General features: G+C 44.8%; 1 protein-coding gene and 1 pseudogene across 1 annotated transcript; one reads left to right on the top strand and one right to left on the bottom strand.

Annotated features, from left to right (window-relative positions):
• Window positions 1–8,955: 8,955 nt before the first annotated feature.
• LOC128719146 (uncharacterized) lies at window positions 8,956–12,184 on the bottom strand (annotated as a pseudogene).
• Window positions 12,185–18,755: 6,571 nt separating this feature from the next.
• LOC128707084 (D-amino-acid oxidase) lies at window positions 18,756–20,221 on the top strand. Its single transcript, XM_053802031.1, has 4 exons — window positions 18,756–18,946; window positions 19,013–19,522; window positions 19,593–19,792; window positions 20,079–20,221. The coding sequence occupies exons 1-4, from the start codon at window positions 18,756–18,758 to the stop codon at window positions 20,219–20,221; spliced, it is 1,044 nt and encodes a 347-aa protein (XP_053658006.1).
• The last annotated feature ends 251 nt before the right edge of the window (window positions 20,222–20,472 follow it).

Genomic DNA, 20,472 nt, shown 5'->3' with positions numbered 1-20,472 from the left:
AAAACGACAAATTATCTCACGACACAGTCCATGTAGCGGTGGTAGCTAAATGTTGACCGAAAAATAAGCGGAGAAATAAAAAAAAATACTTCCGGAAGTGAAAGTGCCTCACCCGTAACGCTCATACGCGCAACCGTAAACATTAATAACTTTGGGAATAAATCAAGCCATTTCCTTGAGCGGCTATATTGCTGGCCAGATTTATGGGTCAGCCTGTTGACGAGTTGAGGTATTAAATGACGTTTTTTTTTCACAGCAAAATAGTCGTCTTACATCATCCGGGAATGAATACGCGGCATTTGATAATAAACGATTTAAAACTCATGTAAAGTAAAATTAGCTGATGTCTTTTTTTTGCTTCATTGTGCAACGAAATACAATCATTGATCAGCCATATAAGTTAGCCATATTGTTATTTTTTGGGTTGGGATTATTGACACAGCTTTGCAAACTCATGATATATAAAGGCATTTTTTGAACGGCTTTTACACTGCACTTGTTTTACAAGCAATGTTTTAATTTTTCAGTTTCAATAATACAATTTCAACATCACAATTTCCATGCCACAGTAAAACACTACAGGGCATAAACTGACTGTTGATCGATCATTAATGTTATTGATTAGCGACAGGGAGCAACAAACCCCTTGTCTTACCAAGGGTTTGCTTTGAACATCATTGGGATGCAGGCAGAGTGAAATCGATAGTTGATTGATGGCGTAGCTGTTGTTGGCAGATGAATCATTCCATCTCATTTGTTTACGGCCGAGCCCACCAGCCGACCAGACGTAATTGGAGAGATAAAAAAGCAACATCTCCCTTAGTGGAATGAATTGTGATCGGATTCTCATTTCAGGGTTGAATTTACCCCTAGTTCATAGTAGCGTTGTGAGGAATGAACACGAGAAATAAGAGAAGAATAGTTGAAGAAATCATTAATTTTGTTCACTTAGCTTTATGAGACCGGTCCTCTTTTCTCAAACTTCCAATAATCGCCTACAAGATGGTCAGAAGCGCGATCATGCATGTGTTTACGATGGAAAAAAAACAAACTGAGGTGATTAATTAATGACTTACTAATGATGATCCACCAGTAGTGCACATTGATTTCAATAGAATAGTTGAAGCATATTTTCCTTGTCATGTTCCTTTCTTTTCCGATTTATTGAACCTAACGCTTCCGATAAATATGATTCAATCGCTATTCAGTAAAAGGCACAACCTCATACTCAGTAGTGCAATAATTTCTTCATACAAATTGTACCAAGAGTCGAATCCTTCCATTAGATAACCAAAACGTGCTGTGATACGGTTTGCTTTCCGTCGGATTGGACTCTCTTTGCTTAAAAGCGGCAAATACAGGCTGCATTCTGAAAGAGAATGTGTGCCATGCTTCTTCGAACCTATATTGCACCATGCGGCTTGTCTAGGTGGTTCGAAATTTGCATAGAAAACGCAATTTGAATTATAAACTTTTGCATTTTATGACTTTATTGGCCAATTTTGTTTCACCGGAAACATTTTGCATGTCTGAAACACTGCCGACCGACCACGGCGCATAATTGTCTGGTCGGGAGCGGTGGTGGTTTATCTTGCAGTCATGGGTTAAAAACCAACGGGTTTGGGCCAATATTCGAACATCGTTCGAATGTCCGGCTGTGTTTTGTTCAGCGAGAGCTTTCGAGATGGTTTGTGGGGCAGTATGAGAACCAAATGCAGCGACGACGTGAGCAGTTCAAAAATGTATTCAATCTATCCTTAAATCCTTTTTACTAAGTTCGTACTGGAGATAGGAATTAATTATGTTGTCACCTGGTAAAATATGGAACCAACAACAACAACAAAAAACAACATTTCTTTAGACCAATCCATTCACAAAGGCACTGTGGAACTCGATTATTTGCATGGAAATTTTACGCCGCTCGGATTGTGTACACATATCGGATGGTGAATGATTTACATTCCTGCTGTACGGTACACCGAATGGTCCATCGCTGTGCAATGGCGTTCTCAACCGAGCATGATTTAGAATGACAGATTCACACAAGTGTGCTTAAAACGTTCGAAAGGTTATTGGAAAGTGGAAAGGAACAACAATAATAAAACCAACATTATACATTGTTTCCCTCGAATTGTTTGCCAAGGGAATGGATGCGGAGAGGGTTTTGTTGTAATGTGAATTTCGATGCCCTTGTCTATCGTTTTTGTCGGTCGTTCGAGTACAATTTTATTATTTGCGGAATCGTTGCCGACCACGATATCGATGTAAGTACTGTAAGCGAGAATTCGAGAATGGTTACAATAAATCTTGTTTCCATTTTTACGTTGGTTATTTTCCCGCTGTTATTTTCTCTCACACTCGATTGTTGTTTCTGGCATTCCTCCGCATTGCATTGATGATTTCGAAGCGACGAATCGAATGGTTAACCTGGGCGACGTTTGTTTTACTCCCTTTCGGCGTGCAGATGATCGAATGGAACAAAAACACAATCAACGGATCAACATATTTATGATTTTCATTTAAAAAATCAGCTCAACCCATTAAAATAATTAATTGACATGCGGCTGGACTGCTAGTGGCTGTCGATGGCGTAACGGCATTTTATGCCTCCGAAAAGCCTCGAAACAGAATAACGACGATAGAGACGGGTTTCAGTTTGCAGACCGGATGGACATTCGCGCACGCACCCACACATATACAGCCGAAACCGATTGTTGACTGTGGTTTTTTTGTTTTTGTTGCGAGGCTTGTGTTTGTTTTACGCCTGTCCTTTCTTACTGCCTGCAGCTGTCGATGCTCCGTTAGTGATTTATGAGATGTATGCTCGAAGGTAGAATGGTTTTATCCCATATTGCGTTTTGTTGATTTGTTTTCCATTGCCAATCTTTAAATTTCTTTCAGTTTTTACATCTCGTTTATGAGAACTGACTTTACTGAAAATTCTGCTAGGTATAAGTTAATTTTTTTGAGTTTATAGCATTTGACACATTTACACCCCATATCACAGAGGTATAATAAGACATTAACAGAATTTGGGCGTAGGAAAGATTTCGTTATTAAAATAAAAAAAATGCGGTAATTAAAGCATAAAATGCAGAACCACATTGCTATCCAGTAATATCTCTAGCGAACAGCACGAAAGGTTTCGGAATTCTTTCCTTTAATTAATAAACATTGTTCATCCTTCGCAAACCCGTTCCCCATTTCTTTCTCTGGGACAGATTAGAATAGTTAGTGAACTGGTGACCCTTGGCGTGAGGATCTTATTGAGTGAAGATCGAATCCTTTTGCCAGTGAAGCGTACGAATCTTCCAAAAAAAAAAAACAATACTCCCAAATAGAAGGATGAAACGGTTCCGAAATCAATTTACCAAATCGAAAACATTCGGTCATCATCCCTCGTCTGTCATCATTGTGCTAATCTGTTTGCCAATATCGCGCCAGAGAATCGTGTCTAACTTACCTCGAATGCTATCCAATTACCTACAGGATCCTTTTTCCAAAGTCCCATTGCTTCACCCGACCCAAGCCATGGATTCGATTCGGTCAAACGATGCACAACTTCACTCCGTCCACTCGTTAGGGACCACACACACACACACACACACACACAGTCAATCGAAAAGTTTTTCGTCCGTGTGGCAGTCATGGTCGGAGAAAAAATCCAAAATCGTACGTGTCAAGAAAGTGTGTTTTGTGTTTTTGCCACCGCACGGAAAGTAAAAGTCGTCACGAAACTTCAACTTCGGAAAGCCAACCGGCAAGAGAAATTGTCTTGGAATGTGTATCCTATCTACGAAACTTGCCAGGTTGGAATCATCGCAACAGTGTGTAGTACCGAAAGCAGTAAAAATGTATTTCATACAAGTAGTGGAAGTTGATACAAGTCGCTTATTTATAGCATCTTTTGCATGCACGGGTCAAATGTCACAGAGATCACAGTGCCTATCCAATATGTCACTCTTTGCTTCGCAAAACATCTACGCTACGATCATAAAACGGACAAATCGTCTCTGTCACGGTGCAACTTTCTCAACCGTCTGCTTTAGTGCATGGAAATTTGGCATGGATGTAACAATCAGTGTGCTTTGCTCTTTACTGAGTGCAGCATCAGGATGGCCAGAGACACTCCGGGCAAAAAAAGGCTGAAACAATCCCGGGCTCGGTTCCACACAATGTTGTGACCCTGGGCAAACCACAAAAAGCAAACCATGTTTTGAGGTTGTCATAGCTCGGGGAAGAGCTGCAGCCATCCGGTTTGATGGGCTTGAAAGAAAGTTTTCGTCCGGAGCGTTTTTAGAGACAGCACAACAACAAAACTACCGCCAGCTTCTGGTTCTGTCAATGTAACAGGAAACGTCCCAACTTCCGGTTCAATCCGGTGTCCCGCCCGGAAGTCAGAGGTTTGTATTTGGTGTCTGGCGGTTTAAAGGACCAACAAAAAAAAACCTCTCCGTCAGTTCAGCCTGGCTGGTATGAAGTAACAGCAATGCTTTATAATTGCGGTACGCCATCAACGGTGGGTGGAAAAAGCCACCGACGGTAAACGAGCATAAACAAATGCCAACTTGGAATCCGGAGCAACACGCGAGCGCAGCTATGGAAAGAATATTAAGAAAATACTTTACGGTATAATTGAATTCATTCGAAGCACCACTTTTGCGGGACACGACGACGACGTTACCCTGCAACAAAGCTTCGCGTGTTTTTTTTTTTGCCCGATGTTTCCCCGTACAAAAACACGAGCCTTTCCTTCCCGTGGTACGTCGACCCAGGACAACCCATAACCGAGGGGTTTCGTAGGGAAATAGAGTTTACGCTCTGTGCCGGAACACTGGGGTTTTTCTTTTCGATTTGTAAATTGTTTTACCAAACAAAAACAATTGCAAGCACAAGGAACGCCGGGACAAGGGTCCGGTGGAAAAGGGCATGAGATGAACACAGCCTAATACTTCCGGATCCCGGGAAAGGATTCGTGAGCGCACGGGGCAGAAATGGGTTTCTCGCGGCGAAGGACGCGAATGCGAAACAAAACTTCCCATTCGCACCGCACACCTCGACGAGAATGAAACAAGGTTAACTACAGCAAAATGCAAACATAACAGGAACCGCTGTAGGGAAAGGAGAGCCGCCGTTTCTACCGCATCTTATAAGAGTTTTGCTAGGGATTACACTGTACCTTGGTCCATTTGCTGTTTTTTTCTTTCCTCTTCGGTCTTGTTTCGCTGCCCTTCAAAACCAAACCTTCTGCGTGGCGTGCGCAAAGCCGTTTTCAAATCGACCACTGTCGACCACTTTAAGCCTCTGATATGGAGTTAGCTGGCGAAAACCATGGTCTTCCGGGGATATTCCTCCCAACATGGCGATAAATTAGCAAATAAAACCAAGTCCCGTTTTGCCATGATGCTATTCGGTGCCATCGGGGCATTTGTGTGCAGCTCGTTAGCGATGTGGGCGGTGTGTTTTAATGTGTGTGTGTGTGGGGTTGAGTTGATATTTAAGAGAATAAAAGGCCACCGTACGTTTGCCAGAGGGGTTTTGGAATGTCCTTTTGGGCACTTAGGATTTGTTGGCTGGGTTCGGGCGTGCGAAGCAAACCCTCCGCACGATGAAAAGAAACTCGCCGTCTTGTCCCAAGGAGACGCTTGGGTTGGAAAATAAAAACACCCATAGCTCAAAGCGAGCATAACCTAAACAACAATCTAGCAATCCGAAAACAAATACATGGTGCGTCTGATACGCAACGACCCCCACGAACTTGCGCTGGCCTTGTACACACGTGTTTCTACATAAACTTCCAAAGCTTTGGAGATGCTGGGCAAAAGCTACCGGGGCGAAAACCCTTCGGATAGTGGCCAGTGCGTGCTGAGAGGATTTCAGGACAGGGGGATGCGGATGTTAAACGATTTGTTATTTCATTTGTTATTTGTTTTGAGCGATTTGGTGGGGCGTGGTGGAGGTGGTTAGCAGTGGAAGGAAATATGATTTTACAGCACGTACCAACAAACTGGCCGAATGCTGAATTGAAGCGAAGCGGTTCGGGAGTTGGAAAACCACCACCGCGTTTGGGTAACAGGCGGAAAAACGAGTGTGACAAGTTGGTAAGACAAATTGGAAAACTTTCCCCTTCGCGCTTGAACGTGAAGCAACATTCTGGTCCGTAGCTTGATGGTTTCACAAATCCCAAACTTCGAGTGGAAAACAATTTTCCCGAAAAACGCCTAACAACCTTTAGCTTGGGCGGGGATTTGGGATGGGTGCAGAGCTCAGCAACAGCTGTAAGTGAGAGGCTTTGCCGAGGGAATGTTTGATTTCCCACCCCCGTGTGGGCCGTGGGGACGTGATATGCAGTCAACCACACATTATTTCCACCAAGCATACAAACAAAAAACAGAAAAAGCATGCATAGGTCATAGATTAGACGTTATGGTAACGTGATTGAAATGGTAACCCACCTCGGTTTGTTGCCCAGGTGGATATGCGTTGCGTGATGCGATGAAAAGCTCTGCGGCATTTGATTGACTGTGTGTCGTTGGTGCGATTTTTGTTAGGACGCTTTGCCATAATTACATTTAACGATGATATTGTTCGCTCGAAAACGACCATCACCGACCCGGCAGCGTCCGACTGTGCTACAAAACACCAAATCACCATGTGCCCGTGGTGCGTGAGAGAGTTTGGCAGGAGGTAGAATTTTTAGTAACGCAGCGCTCTCGGTTGGTTGCATCCGCAAAATGCACATCTGCCAGAATGCATCCCACGAACGCGGCGTGCCTTGGAGCGGAATAGCGCGTCGATACTAAATGATTCCAAGAGGAGCGGTCAATTGGTTGGAAATCCATCACTGTGCAGTCAGCTGAATACTTTCATCAGAAACCCCATTTCTATTGCACCGCTGCAGTTTGTTTATTGTTGTTTTTTTTTGCCGGCGTTTTGTTACCTCTTTTTATTATTGGCGAGGAGTTTTTTTTGTTTGCCGTCGCTCGTCCTAAGTCCACACAACCAATGTAGCTCACCAACCGCAACAACAGAACGCGGCAATAGCGCCACAAGTACGAATGATTTACCAACCCTTTCCTACGTACGCCAGCCAACTCATCGTACGAATGATGTCAAATGTGTCGATTTAGAAAAAACTTGCGAGCGAAAAATGCAAAACTTCCCCAGGCTCTTATGCTTATTGCACATTCGAAACAGAATGCTGAGAGTTTTATTGTAAATTGGCCATTTTTCTCCTCTTTTTTAACTCCAATGCCTTTAAAGGCATCCACAAGCCACAAAAAAACACAATGTCTGAATAGGGGGGAGTTCAGCACAAAAAAAAATCTATTTATTCATGGCCACTGGGCGAACAATCCATCTACCATTATGTCCTGTCGGGGTTGTCCTGGGCCGCATCGAAATCGGTTTTCAATATAGACGGTATGCAATTTTCTGATTCACCAATTTTTATTTAATGCTAAATCATGACTCTCCCTCACTTAAATGCGCCCATCCAGCATGGCATAGCTGAGTGGACAGTGTGAGGTATGAGGAACAGGCGGTACGAATCTATGATAAGATCCGTGATTCAGCCCACAAACCACAGTGTCAAGAGAGAGAGCAATGGGAAACAAGACCTCGATTCGATCCCAAACCTCGAACCATTACTGTCCTCATCATTTACCACAAATGGCCGTACCGATTCAACCGTCCCCAAAATGAATCCGTTCGTATATAAATAGGATATCATAAGCTAGAAGCAGAAGCATGGGCAACAAAAAAAAAAAGAAAACCGTGGGAGTTGACCGAATTTATCGAATGTCTTCGGGGCTCGCAGTGTTTCAGCATCGGAGCGATCGAGACTGCAGTGAAAGCAAAATATTGCTCCATAAAGTTTGGTAGGTGTAATTGAAATACATAATCTATTTCCATTTCTATTGGCTGCACGGGGCAAATTGATTGAAGTTTTAAATTAAAGATAAAAATGTTTACTTTCATTGGAGAGTCTTTTCTATCAACGATTTCCGAACCTTGTTTCGGATGTTGAAATAGAAATAGGAAAAAGTGCACATCTTCCTGTACACCGAGTGATTTTTAGTGATTTACAAGACTTCGAAAGCAATGGAACTAAAGCACTGCAAAATACAAATAAAGTTAGGCACGGTAATGAACGGTTTAGCATCCTATCCACATTGTATTTCATCTTCATTATCTCTCTTGGACTTAAGCTCCACACAGTGCTTGAAGTCGCTCGAGCAAACTCGACGCCTGACAATGCGTAAATATTTGCCCAAAAGTAACGGCAATTGACTTTGAAACCTAGCTGTTGTTGATGGTTAATTCAAATTACAACCAATGCACCATCATCGACGGGTGTCCCCTCCGGCTTCCAGTTACCGCAGCACTAGAACATGGCGCCTGAAGTGGTTCGGCTAACAAGTAGCACTCAAACACGTTACTGAGAGCACAAACAATGACCGTTTTATGCTTGTGCCGGCGATGGTGAGTAGGTGAGCAAGCACGAGCGATGGCTGGAGTACTTTACCGATGGAGACGCCTAATGGTTCGTGGTCGCACGGATAAATTGTGTTGCGATGGCGAAGACTGCTGCGATGGAGTGGGGGACAAGTAAGTTCCACAACAATGAAGCACAACCACGTTGCTACCCGAAACTACCATGTAGATCGTTTTTCGTTTTCTTCTCCGTTCTTTGTGTTTGTTTAATTTCGACATCAAAGTAAACAAAAAGCAAACACACACGCACACTGAATGAGGCATTTTACGTACTCTGACAAAGAGCTAGCATGGCTCCCGTGCCATAAGAATATTTCATGCCATTGTACCGTATCGCTTGTCGAAGAAAAAGTTTGCTACCCACCCACGGTGTGGTATGCTACACGAGACATATCTTCAGGACGGTCGTCGGTTGCTCGTCGATGCTTCACCGTTGGTGCCGGCGCTCGGGAGGACCACCTATGTACTGCCTCGGTAGAGTGTCGTGGCGTTGACATTGACCAAGTTCGGGAACGAGACATCGAACTGTATTAAGATGATGAGGTATGTCGCTGTGGCGCCAATCATCTGCAAAAATGGTGCTAACTTTAGTTTCGTCTGTACGCTGGTGTCTTGCGGCCATTATGGGGCAAACGGACACCCGGGCTGACGTACCGTGTACCAAAGCGTCCAGTCGTAGACAAACAGCCCGCACGTTATGACCGGGCTGCGGTGCAGTAGCTGCTGGGAAAACAAGTTCAACTGGCCAGAAAGATAAAGCATTAGCACGCATCTACTCACGCGACACGAAACAATGCGTACACGTTTCGCAACAAAACCATACCTCATTTATCACTGCCGACGAGGACGAACAGTTGATGGCTTTATGCACCAAAATACCGATACGTTTACCCTGCGAATGAAACAAAACGGTGTGGAACGATGTTGCGTTACCTTCAAGGCGAACTGGCATCGAACTATCGCAACCCTCCGTGAGCTCTAGCCATAATTATCGTTTGAGATATTATTCTACACATCCAGCAGTATTTTAGCTAATTTAATAACTACAACTAGCACTTCAAATATACCAAAGACTAATTGCACATCATTGTTCAACGGTTTTGTGCTAGAAAAACAAATTCCTTGCCTGCTGACTCTAATCAAGTCCACTTTTGCACTTCTCGATTCGCTTCTGAGGAGGTCCTCCGGTCCGGTCTTTCCCGCCAAGGTGCGGTGCGGATGGTCTTACCTCGCGTGTTATTTTGCTACCGACGGCGATGAAAAACAGGACGAAGAAAAGATAATACATGTACCAGATGAAGTTCAGCACACCCATGTAGAACAGCTCGTTCCGATAGATGAACGCCCGGAACAGACCGAACGAGCAGACGACTCCGATGACGAAGCACAATCCAACGCAAAATGTGATCTGATGAATAGCAATGCACAGCAAAACGGTAGAACAAGCGGGTGCCGGGAAAGACACGAAGAAGTGTAAAAGTTAGCGAAATTCGTGACCCACACTGCCACGGCACAAGCACATTCGGGCACGGTGCGCTTCGGTAAGCATTCTTTCACAACTTTTGTACCGAAACGTGTCCTTGCGCTTTGTTGTGGCCGTTCGTTCGTTGGTCTGAAGCAACAGCAACAGCGCCCTTATTTCGGGATGACAAAAGAGCATTCCGCATCTCTCGCTTGCGGCACAGCGGCCCTCGCTTTGCTTACCTACACGGAGAAGCAATAATTAACGAGCTCCACAACGTCGTTCAGTTTGTCGTGAAGGATTTTGATTTGCTTCAGCACATTAATCTGTTCCTTTTCGCTGCAGATCGCAAACTCGCTTCGATTGCCGACCGCTGATGGGCTGGTTGGGAAGTACATTCTGTGGAGAGAGCGAAAACCATGAAAGAATCAGAGTCTTATGCCACCTGTCGATGGGTTCGATTGTTCTTTCGGGGGACTTGGTGGAGGTCCTGCCAACCTAATTGCCATTGCCAAACGTTCAAAGCGCACCAGCAGGAACCATAGCACGATGGTGAAGTAGCTCGTAATGGTCGGGAAGGCGGCATTGTAGTACACGAAGGAAAACATGTTGTAGTACCAACGACCGTCAAAGTTTGGCTGATTGTTTAGCACCGTGATTTTGTACACATACACCAGCGCGGAAGTAACGAAAATGCCGCTCAGAAAGCAAACCATGCCGGCCGTGATAAGAAAACGGTGCATCCGGTAGTTGATCCTCACGCCGACCTGTTGCAGCTCCCGATCGACGATGACGAACGCTTGGAACAGTTCACACAACCGATGGCGGTGCAGAAAGTTCACAAACATCGTCAGATGATACACTAGCGTTCCCAGCAGGTACGTAAAGATGCGACTATTCACGGCCAGCGGAGACGACTGGAAACGCGACACATCGAGACGGACCTGACGGCAGGGCCCGTTGATGTAAAGTGTGCCAATTAGCAGCAAAATGATGACGTTCAACACCGAAAGAAGGCGCCTGTTGGCGGCATTCGTGAAAAAGGGCGTCAATCCGAGACACTTTAGCAGCAGAAGAAAGGGCTGAAAGGCTTCCGTTGAGCTGGAAGTAGTAAATTTTTGCAACACTTTGTACACCATGTTGATACGACGACTTTAGACAAGACACTGGATCGCTTGTATTGGGGCGCACCGAGCTCGACTGACATCAGTTGTTGGAATGGGAGATTTTCGGAACTACACCCAAGCTATACCTAACCCGGGGCTGGCGCTTGGGTGTGGTTGGTACCACATGTTCCTTGGCATGTGGATCAATTAATTGTATCGATTCTATTTGCATTCACTATTTACATTTACCAAACTGTGGCACTCCTCTTTCGAAATGGATGGATTGGTTTGTTTTTAACGTTAAACGATACCATTTGTTTTGTTTGTCCTAAGTTCGTGAGGAGCGGCACATGAATGGCTAATGCTAATGTTGTACCATAACGAAAGTTCCAGGACATTTAATCCAGGACACTCTTTAATTGTACGTATCAAAAGTAAGATAGTCATAAACGGTCGTTGGTCATAAACCATAAACTCACCGAAAAAGACGGTTCAGTGCGGTAAATCTTGAGAGCACTAACAACAGCGTTAAAATGGCCTGAACCCACAGATGGACGTACGAGTAGAAGTACAGAAACCGAACCACATTGAATGCATGCACCTGCAGTCCACAGTTTGGCAACCATCGTTCCACGAAGCAAGTCATAGCGACAAACAAGAGTGGGTACACCAGTGACAACCAGCGCAGATGTCTTGCGAAGCTTTGGGTTCCAAAGTACCCGATGGAACCTCCGGAAGCCTGATTCTTGTTCAGGTTTCCCACCACACTGGACACTTCGTTAAGCAAACGGAACAGTCGATCCACACTGTCTTGGTTGATGAAGGAGTGCAGCAGTACCGCCAAAACCGTCAAATACCGCGACACAAAGTAAAAGTCGTGCATTCGCGATGTGATCAGCGAACCCGAACCCAGCTTGATCGTTTCTAGATCAAGCGAATGGAAGAACAGCAGAAATCCGTAGAAGGTAGCCGAAAATGCTATGGTGAGCAGGTTGCAAAGCTTGTAACGTAGGACGGTTCGCTTCCGACTGCACGTTACCGGAGGATAGAGCCCCAGACACTTCACCATCACAGTGAAACATTCGAAAGCTTTCAACGCGTCCTCGTTGGGAGTCAACATTGCACTGGTAGTAAAGTCGAATTCACAACACAAACTATTGGCGTGCATCTGATCCGTTTTGGAGTTAATTAATTAATTAAGCAGACTCGATGGAGGGTATCAAATTTCACCTACCTAAAAACCCGGTTGAGCGCGCAGTATCGATCTTTTAGCACGAGCAGGAAGAAGAGAAATTGACAGATTTGCAGCAAAAAGCACATCCCAAACATGAAACCTGGGAGTATTTCTTTCAACGATGGTTTGACGTCTGGAACAAGCTCCATAATTAAAGGAAGATGTACGGCCATCAGTAGGAGGTACGAGAGCACTATACCCACAGAAAGGCAAGAAACCATCCTGTGCCTGCCGCGATGGTCAATCGGTGGGCTGAATTCGCTCAACTGCAGATCACATTCGTGCATCATACGCAGCGTCGTAACGATTCGCGTCTTTACAACCCACGCAAATACTATAGCGAACACCATCGTCAAATACTGGATGCAAAGATTAATGCACTCTATCGTGCCGATAATGAGCGATATGTGAAAATCAGCCACATTCGCAACGAATAAGAACGAGTACATGGCGTACGTATAAATGCCAATGTACACTAGCACATAGACGATCTCATAGAACCGATTCGTCGGATTCCTCGTCAACCGGTACCCGAACGGGGCCAGTCCAACGAGCCCGAGCAGGTTCATAAACGGTTGCACTGTTTCGTACACGTTCCTAACCAAAAACCAACGCATTTTCGCCGTGTTCGTTTGCGTACTAAAAATTAAAGAATATCACGCCGCTGAATCTTGTTGCGCTCAACGCTTCCCGAACGGAACTGAACTGGGTCACGCCAATTCCAGGCCGAGAGACGCGGCAAGAAGCATCAAATTGGCTGTGAGACTACACGAGGCAAAATAAACAATACGGCTGAAGAATGGTAAACAATGTCCGTGCTATCCATGCGCACAACGCAGGCCGGGAACGAAAGTGTGTTGACATGAACTGCGCTTAACACCTTGTTTTCAATCACACATCATGTTGCTCCACACGACATACCTTATCCCCGAAACCAGTGTTTCGGTTCGGTATTCGGTTTCACTTAAAATTTTTTGCTATCCACGAGTGTACGATGTACAATATTTCATTCCAACAAGCTTCCTTACCCGAATAAGTGCTTCAGAGCTTCGTAGCGAGCGAGTACCAGTAGTACGGCCAGTATCGCTTGCATCCAGAGATGAACGTACGTTGTGAAGTATAGCAAACGCACAAACTGGAACAGATGTCCAATGAGCTGGCCTCGGTTCAACAGCTTCAGAACGAAGACGGATAGGGCGAGACAGACGAACGGATACGATAACGAAAAGAGGCGCAATCCTTTCGCGAATCGTACCGTACCGAAGAATCGGAGCTTGGTACTGTGTCCTTTCCGACTGGCCAACAGACCCAATGAGTTTGAGATCGAATTAAGTGTGCGAAACAGACGATTGATGTCACACGCATTGTTGAGGACATGCAGTTGCACCACGAACACTGTTATGTAACGCAGAACAGAGTAAAGATCATGCATCCGATGGAGAATTCGTGATTTTAAACTTGATCTAACCACAGCAGAGTCCAGAGTAAAGTTAAACAACAGATAGCCGTAAAACAGGGTGGAAAGAATGATTGCCACAATGTTAAGACAGCGGTAGGCTAGACGTGTGCGTCTACGGTCGGAAGAGATGGGTGGATTCACGCCGAGATACTTCAACAGCACGCTGAACGATTCAAACGCCACCAAGGCGTCTTCTCCGAATAACGACATCTGTGCGACTGATGTCACGGAACCGTCGGAACCGTTCCTTTCGCAACTTACCTGAACGATCGGTTGAGGGCAGTGTAGCGCGACAACAGAAGCAGCGCCATCACAGTAAATTGTATTATTTGCAGAAGGAAGCCGAAACTTGATACCATCAGCGCGAGCAGGTCGAGCATGGGTACGTCGAACATTTCCGCACGAAACAACATTACGTACATGGTTGCGAACAGCAGCACTGAGAACGATCCCAACAGAATGCCACAAAACCCGGTCAGTTGACGATGTTGCCGGGAATGATCGATTGAATGCTGCAGGACGCTCAACTGGTCGTCGAACTCGGACAACAGCGTGAAAATCTCCACCATTCGATGACGCACCACCAGCGCAAATATTATCGCCATGTTTGTTGCCACGTATTCACTGAGCATGTAGCCATTTTCCATTACGGTTAAAATTTTCGACAAGTATAGATGGCCGGTGTTGGCCGTGAAAAGATAGCTGTAGATTGCGTACGAATAGAGCAGAATGAAAGTCGTCGTGTAACCGAGCGCCCAGTACCGCTCGATTCTGTCACCTCCGGCATGACGGGTGAGATGGAATGGAGCCAATCCGGTCGCTTTCAGCAGATAGTAGAACGGTCGAAACGTCTCGCGAACATTGTGCACAAGAAACCAGCGACCCATCACTACCGGGGTGGCACACCTTAACGTGCGACTATGCGAATGCGTACTGAAATTCTACGGCGAAACATCGTTTGCGGCAGCTCAGGACCAATCAACACACATCCGATAAACAAGCACCTGCCACCACCACCGTCAACCGATTAATCGATTTGCTGACTCAAAAAAGATGCCAAGACGTGACAATGGCGATGGGCATGCCCACTACACGCTCAACCAACGCCAAGTTTGGAAGTGCATCGGGAGACGGCCATTTATCAATCTATTAATATTCACATAAAGGGGGTTTGAACAGCCATTACAATTGTTACTAATGGAATCAGAACTGTTATTATCGAAAAGATGGAATTTGGACTGGACGATTTTGAGTTAAATTTGCTGGTGCTTTTTGCTTAACGCAAAGAACCAAAAATGTGCAAATATGTTTTTTTCCGTTCTTAAATTTGGTACATTAAGTTCTTAGACGCGTAAACTCTTGTGTAACGTTTGCCGGTTCGTCAAAAGGAAAAATTTCATTGAACGTACCGAAAGCAACTATTCAGCAGCCTGTATCTCGACCTTGTGGTTTCCAGAAATGCGGTGCACTGCACCATCATCACCGCGTACGAGTTGACGAAAAGTACATAAATGAACACGTACAAAGTCTGCATGTTGCATGAATTGTGATGGATCTGGCACGTAATGACAGTGCCGTAGATGTAGATTGGCACCACGACGGCGATCAGATAGATACCGTGCCAAATTTGTTGATAAAATTGACGATGATCGACGATTCGCTTCCATCGGCTTGTCTGCAAAAGGATTCCAGGATGAACCACGATTTGCTCAACACGGTTCGCTCGTCTTACCTTTCGATCGACGGTATGCAGCTTACTCAGCACCGTTTCGATTTTTTCTCGCACAAAATATCCATTCACAACACCGTACGTTGTGGTGAGAAAGTTGAACGTAAAGTACATACGTTCACCTTTTCCTTCGATAATGGCGGACGAAAAGCCGGTGTGTTTCAACCCGGACATAAACTTGCCATAGGCCAACACGTACAGCAGCATAAAGCCAATGGTGTACAACTTTGTCCACCAAACACCAGACTGTTTTTGCGTTATCCTTAATCTGTAAGGAGCGAACCCGAACAGTCGCAGAATCCAGTACAACACTTCAATCGAACTGTACACGTCCAGCGTTTCGTTCAGCATCACGCTTCGCACCGGTTAGCCAGCTCGGGTATAAAATTGACACTGACACTCAGCGTCCTCCGTGGACGTCCACAGTAAGCAGCTAATGGTCCCGGAAGCTTTCGCCGACCCGGCCCGAGAATCCCGAGCCGACTTTTCGCAATTTACCACGCCTCATAAATTAATCATACACGTCGTTTGTCGCACCGTCATAGAGCGGTAGTTCGCCGTGTCCATGGTCGGCCTGTCGATTGGACTCATGTTGCTGTGCATGTGTAACATTGCAGCGAATGTGATATTCTTGTTAGCGACTTAAGTGCAAAAGCTCACATTTCACTGTGCAGAGTGAACGCATTCGTTTTGGATTAAAGTGTAGTTGAGGAATGTTGGTTTGAAACCATGCACTGAGGGGATTTCTGAGGTTAGGTTTTGGTCAGCAACTTATGAGATGCATACAAATAATCTCAGGAACTGATAGATAGTTTTTCTAATAGTTTCACTTTTTTTAAGTTGCATTTTTGGTTTCGTTATTAAAATCGTAGTTTATTTGAAATTTGGTGAACCTTCCGGAAACTGAAACGTCTTTCTTTCGATACTAAGCGGACGGCTTTGGGTGCCTTTCGAAACAATGAGACAAACGGGCCATATAGTTGAACGGGATTTTCCAATGTTTGTACAACTTGGTGCAAAATAAAAACGGCAATTAGGCAAAGTTAAGTTTGCTGGTACCGTTGGCGGGCCAGTTGGTTCAATTCTTCGACGAAGAACTGTTTTCAAGAAATTCTTGAGAAAATGTTCATTGTTCAAACAAAACCATTTCGCTAAACCATTGCAATGCAGCGAGCACTGCCCTGCAAAGAGACAGAACAGTAAATCACTCGAAAAGGGTGAAAGTTTCCAAGTTTTACAGCAGCTAGCTGCTCTGTTCAGCCTGCCGATGTGGCACTGGATAAAGTTTAAATTGAATTCGGGGCCCCTGTTGTAATTACGGCAGCGGGCTGTCCACGTGGAAGAATCCTCAGCACGGACAAGATTCTTTCGAACCATGTTGAGATTTTTTTAAATACCCCTATAGGATGTGGAGTTGGCAAACTGAACTGGCCAACTAATGACTTTGTTTGCCTAGAGTAGAAAATTGTAAGGACATTTATTGCATTTCAAGTCTTGTAAAACGAATTTGCAGTGCAAATTTAAATACAATTGTACCTTACCTATTTTTCAGATTTAAATTAGTAGTTCTTCTCTGTTACTTAACATATAATTTCATAGCAAGTAAGTAAGTAAGTAAGTCAATCAGTCCCAGTTTATCTAAATTATTGAACGATCAACTGTGTATAAACAATCGAGTTTTCCACAAGTGTACGTATTATTACACATTTCGAACGATAGATTGTAAGTTGTTGCAGCAAGAAGTGGTTGTAACATTCGTTCTATCACAGCCACTGTTTGCCACTGGCCCGACGAACATGCTACGACAATCCCATCATAGAAATCAATGAGACCGTTTGGAAGCGTATCACTGGGTTGCTGGAGTTGCATGTGATAACCCGGATAACGGCAAAAATTGATTTGCATAAATTTGTGCTTTAATAACAGCTCCGAGCTAGTGTGCCATCTACCCGTGCGCCTTTTGCCCTTTGCCAGTGTCATCCAAACCCGAAGCAGCCATGCGGGAGCTCATTAAGACCCAATGTTCACTGAACGCCTTTCGCATTAACATCACCTCCCCGTCGATTTCGAGGGAGGTGAGGTCCACGATGGCGACGACACGACAAAGCACCGCAGAGATTGTCAGAGCGTAGGATATTTTATTCAAGACACCAAACACATCCCGTCCGAAGTGTCTGTGAGCGTTCTGGTGGCGTTGCTTTGCAAAACGAACACTACCGGTATGGAAAGTTGGCTCGAACGAGATAAGATCATGCAGCAAATCGGGAGTGGAAGGGCTAATGGGTAGGCGAGTGGAGAACGGAGGGAAGGAGTGAAGCTGCGGAGGGAACTACATAAATGGTACATTACAATTTAATCAATTATTCACTACGATGAACTCGATTTCGATAATTCTCTTTTATTGTTCCCAGATGGAGAATTAGATAATGTTCTTATTTAAGCGACTCAGCCACTTGACACCACACTCTTACGTGTGTGTGTGTGTGTGTCTTGTGCTGTCGTTGAGCGAATGACAGTGATAGAGCGAGGATCTTCTGGTCCCTTCGAATCAACCCAAGGACTAAAGATGTCCTTTTTGCAAAGGATCCTATCGAAGGTGACGTACACCGTCGTACACCGTACCCTTCATCCGGTCGCTGAAGAGGATTATCATCTCCACATCATTCTCCGTATTTTCCAGAAGCAATTGAACGGTATTTTCAATGACCTTTCTGAAATTAGAACCATTCAAAGGAGGTGTGCAGATTGCAGCGTTCTATTCAGTGTAGTGCCCCAAGCCCAGTCCGCAACGTATGGGCCAAGCAATGTTTTTGAATTTCAATTTCACCACCTGACCCAACAACGCCACAAACATCAATTTCAACAATCTTCTCGCTTCTCGTAAGATCTACAAAATTCACACGATCTTCACACAACAGCGAATCTATGCGCCAACGGTAGACCTTGGCTGGCGGGCCGGTACAGCTGACGGATGGTAAATATAATCAAAATATTGTCCGAAAGGTCTAGCTTACGCGTTTCTATACATCGCTGCTAATCCTTATCGCGACAGATAGATGGACCGAACTGTAAGCAGGAACTCGCAGTGCGGGGTAAACAATCGAGAAAAATCACAACACCGATTGATAACGGGCCGGTGGTGATTGGAATACAAAATGCGTCTCCCGAGTTACCGGTGCGATCAGTACGGTGTGAACGATCGGATCGTCAGGAAGTTGTAGCGTGTGTGGAAATTCGGTTATTCGTTTCGGCAGAAGTGTGTTCGCAACATGAAACAGATTGTGGTTATCGGTGCCGGTGTAAGTGGTCTCAGTGTTGCAGTACAGTTGGCTGAACATCATTACAACGTGGCTAATGTAACATTAATATCCGAAACCGTTAGTCCCAACACGACAGGCGACGGGTCGGCCGGTTTGTGGGGTCCATACTACTGTGGGAAAACGCCAGATCATAAGATAGTGTAAGCATGCTCGGAGCAATTCGGTGTAGCAGAAGCACCTTCAACAGCGCTTGCTTTGATTTGCAGCAAATGGTCCAGCGAAACGCATCTGTTCTTCCATCAGCTGTGGAAGAACGGGCTCGGTGGAAAGATCGGCGTCTGTCTGCAACCGTGCATGAGGTTAACGACGGACCCGAACGGGTATCCGGAGCCTGCCTGGAAGGATGTGGTGTTCGGTTGCCAGAAGATCAAGGAATCGGAACTACAGCGGCTGAGTAATGAACATGGCCGGATGTACACGGGTGGATACCACTTTGCCACGTTTACGTGCGAACCTTCCGGTCTGTTGCCGTACCTGTTCAATCGTTTTATCGCGGTTGGTGGGAAGTTTGTGGCGTCGAAAGTGCGCAACTTCGATGAAATCATTCGTAATCGGCCGGTGGATCTGATTGTCAACTGTAGCGGGCTGGGTTCGTTGGAGTTGGCTAGCGATAAGGCGGTACATCCCATCCGAGGTCAGGTGGCCCGGGTTAGTGCACCGTGGATTTATGAAGTCATTCTAGACGACAGTGATGATGGAAATTACATAATTCCCAAGTAAGCATCGATCGGAACGATCTGCAGACGATCCGTCAACATTAATACGCATTTCTTTCGCTTTTCTCAGCTGTGAGACAGTCATCTTGGGCGGAACGCATCAGATGAATGATTTTAATCGCAACGTTGCACGAGACGACAGTCGATTTATTTTTGATGGCTGTGAACGAATGCTCCCGAGCCTTCGTACCGCAAATGTCACAAACGAGTGGGTTGGTCTACGGCCTGGGCGGGATAGCGTGCGCCTTGAAATGGAACACTATCGATCAGGTGAGAATATATGTTCATCTTTCACGCGCCTTTTTCCCATGACAACGATCTTGCCTCACTAGGATCAGCGTGTTTTAGAAAATAATATTGCATTACATGGACAAAAACAAAACCACCACACGTCATTGCATTGATAAGGAATGAGTTGTTGTGAACTTTTCCGCTTCGCTGGGGTTGTGTGATGTTTTGTTTCGTGATTCAACTTGATATGTTCCGAGCACATTATCATTAATGCATCTAAAAATACGCATTTTATTTATAATTTAATACTTTCTTCGTTTCTTAGACGATAAAAAGGATTATGTTCCAATAATTCACAACTACGGACATGGAGGCTGTGGAGTGACACTGTGCTGGGGCTGTGCTAAGGAAGTGGTCGAAATCAGTAGTACGCTCGGATGGAGTAAACCCACCTCATCTAAACTATAGTGTGTAGTTGTAACTTAACGCCAAAGTTGTATGTATTTACTGCAAGCGGAACAAACTACTAGAAAAGAAAAAGACGTACATTAAAATTTACAAATAAAATTTATTTCAACCCAATACACATAATTAATTAGCTTCTTATGAAGTGTCACTTGTGTAAGAAAAATGTTTTTATAAAATTACTGCCATTAAAGTTCAGACTGTCTTGAATACAGTTTCATGTTAATCAAGCTTATTTGCATGTTAGCAAACTA

This window comes from Anopheles marshallii, chromosome 2 (genome assembly GCF_943734725.1).
Source record: "Anopheles marshallii chromosome 2, idAnoMarsDA_429_01, whole genome shotgun sequence".
Taxonomy (NCBI): domain Eukaryota; kingdom Metazoa; phylum Arthropoda; class Insecta; order Diptera; family Culicidae; genus Anopheles; species Anopheles marshallii.
The sequence above is the reverse complement of the archived record's forward strand: the minus strand, read 5'-3'. Positions and strand labels throughout refer to the sequence as shown.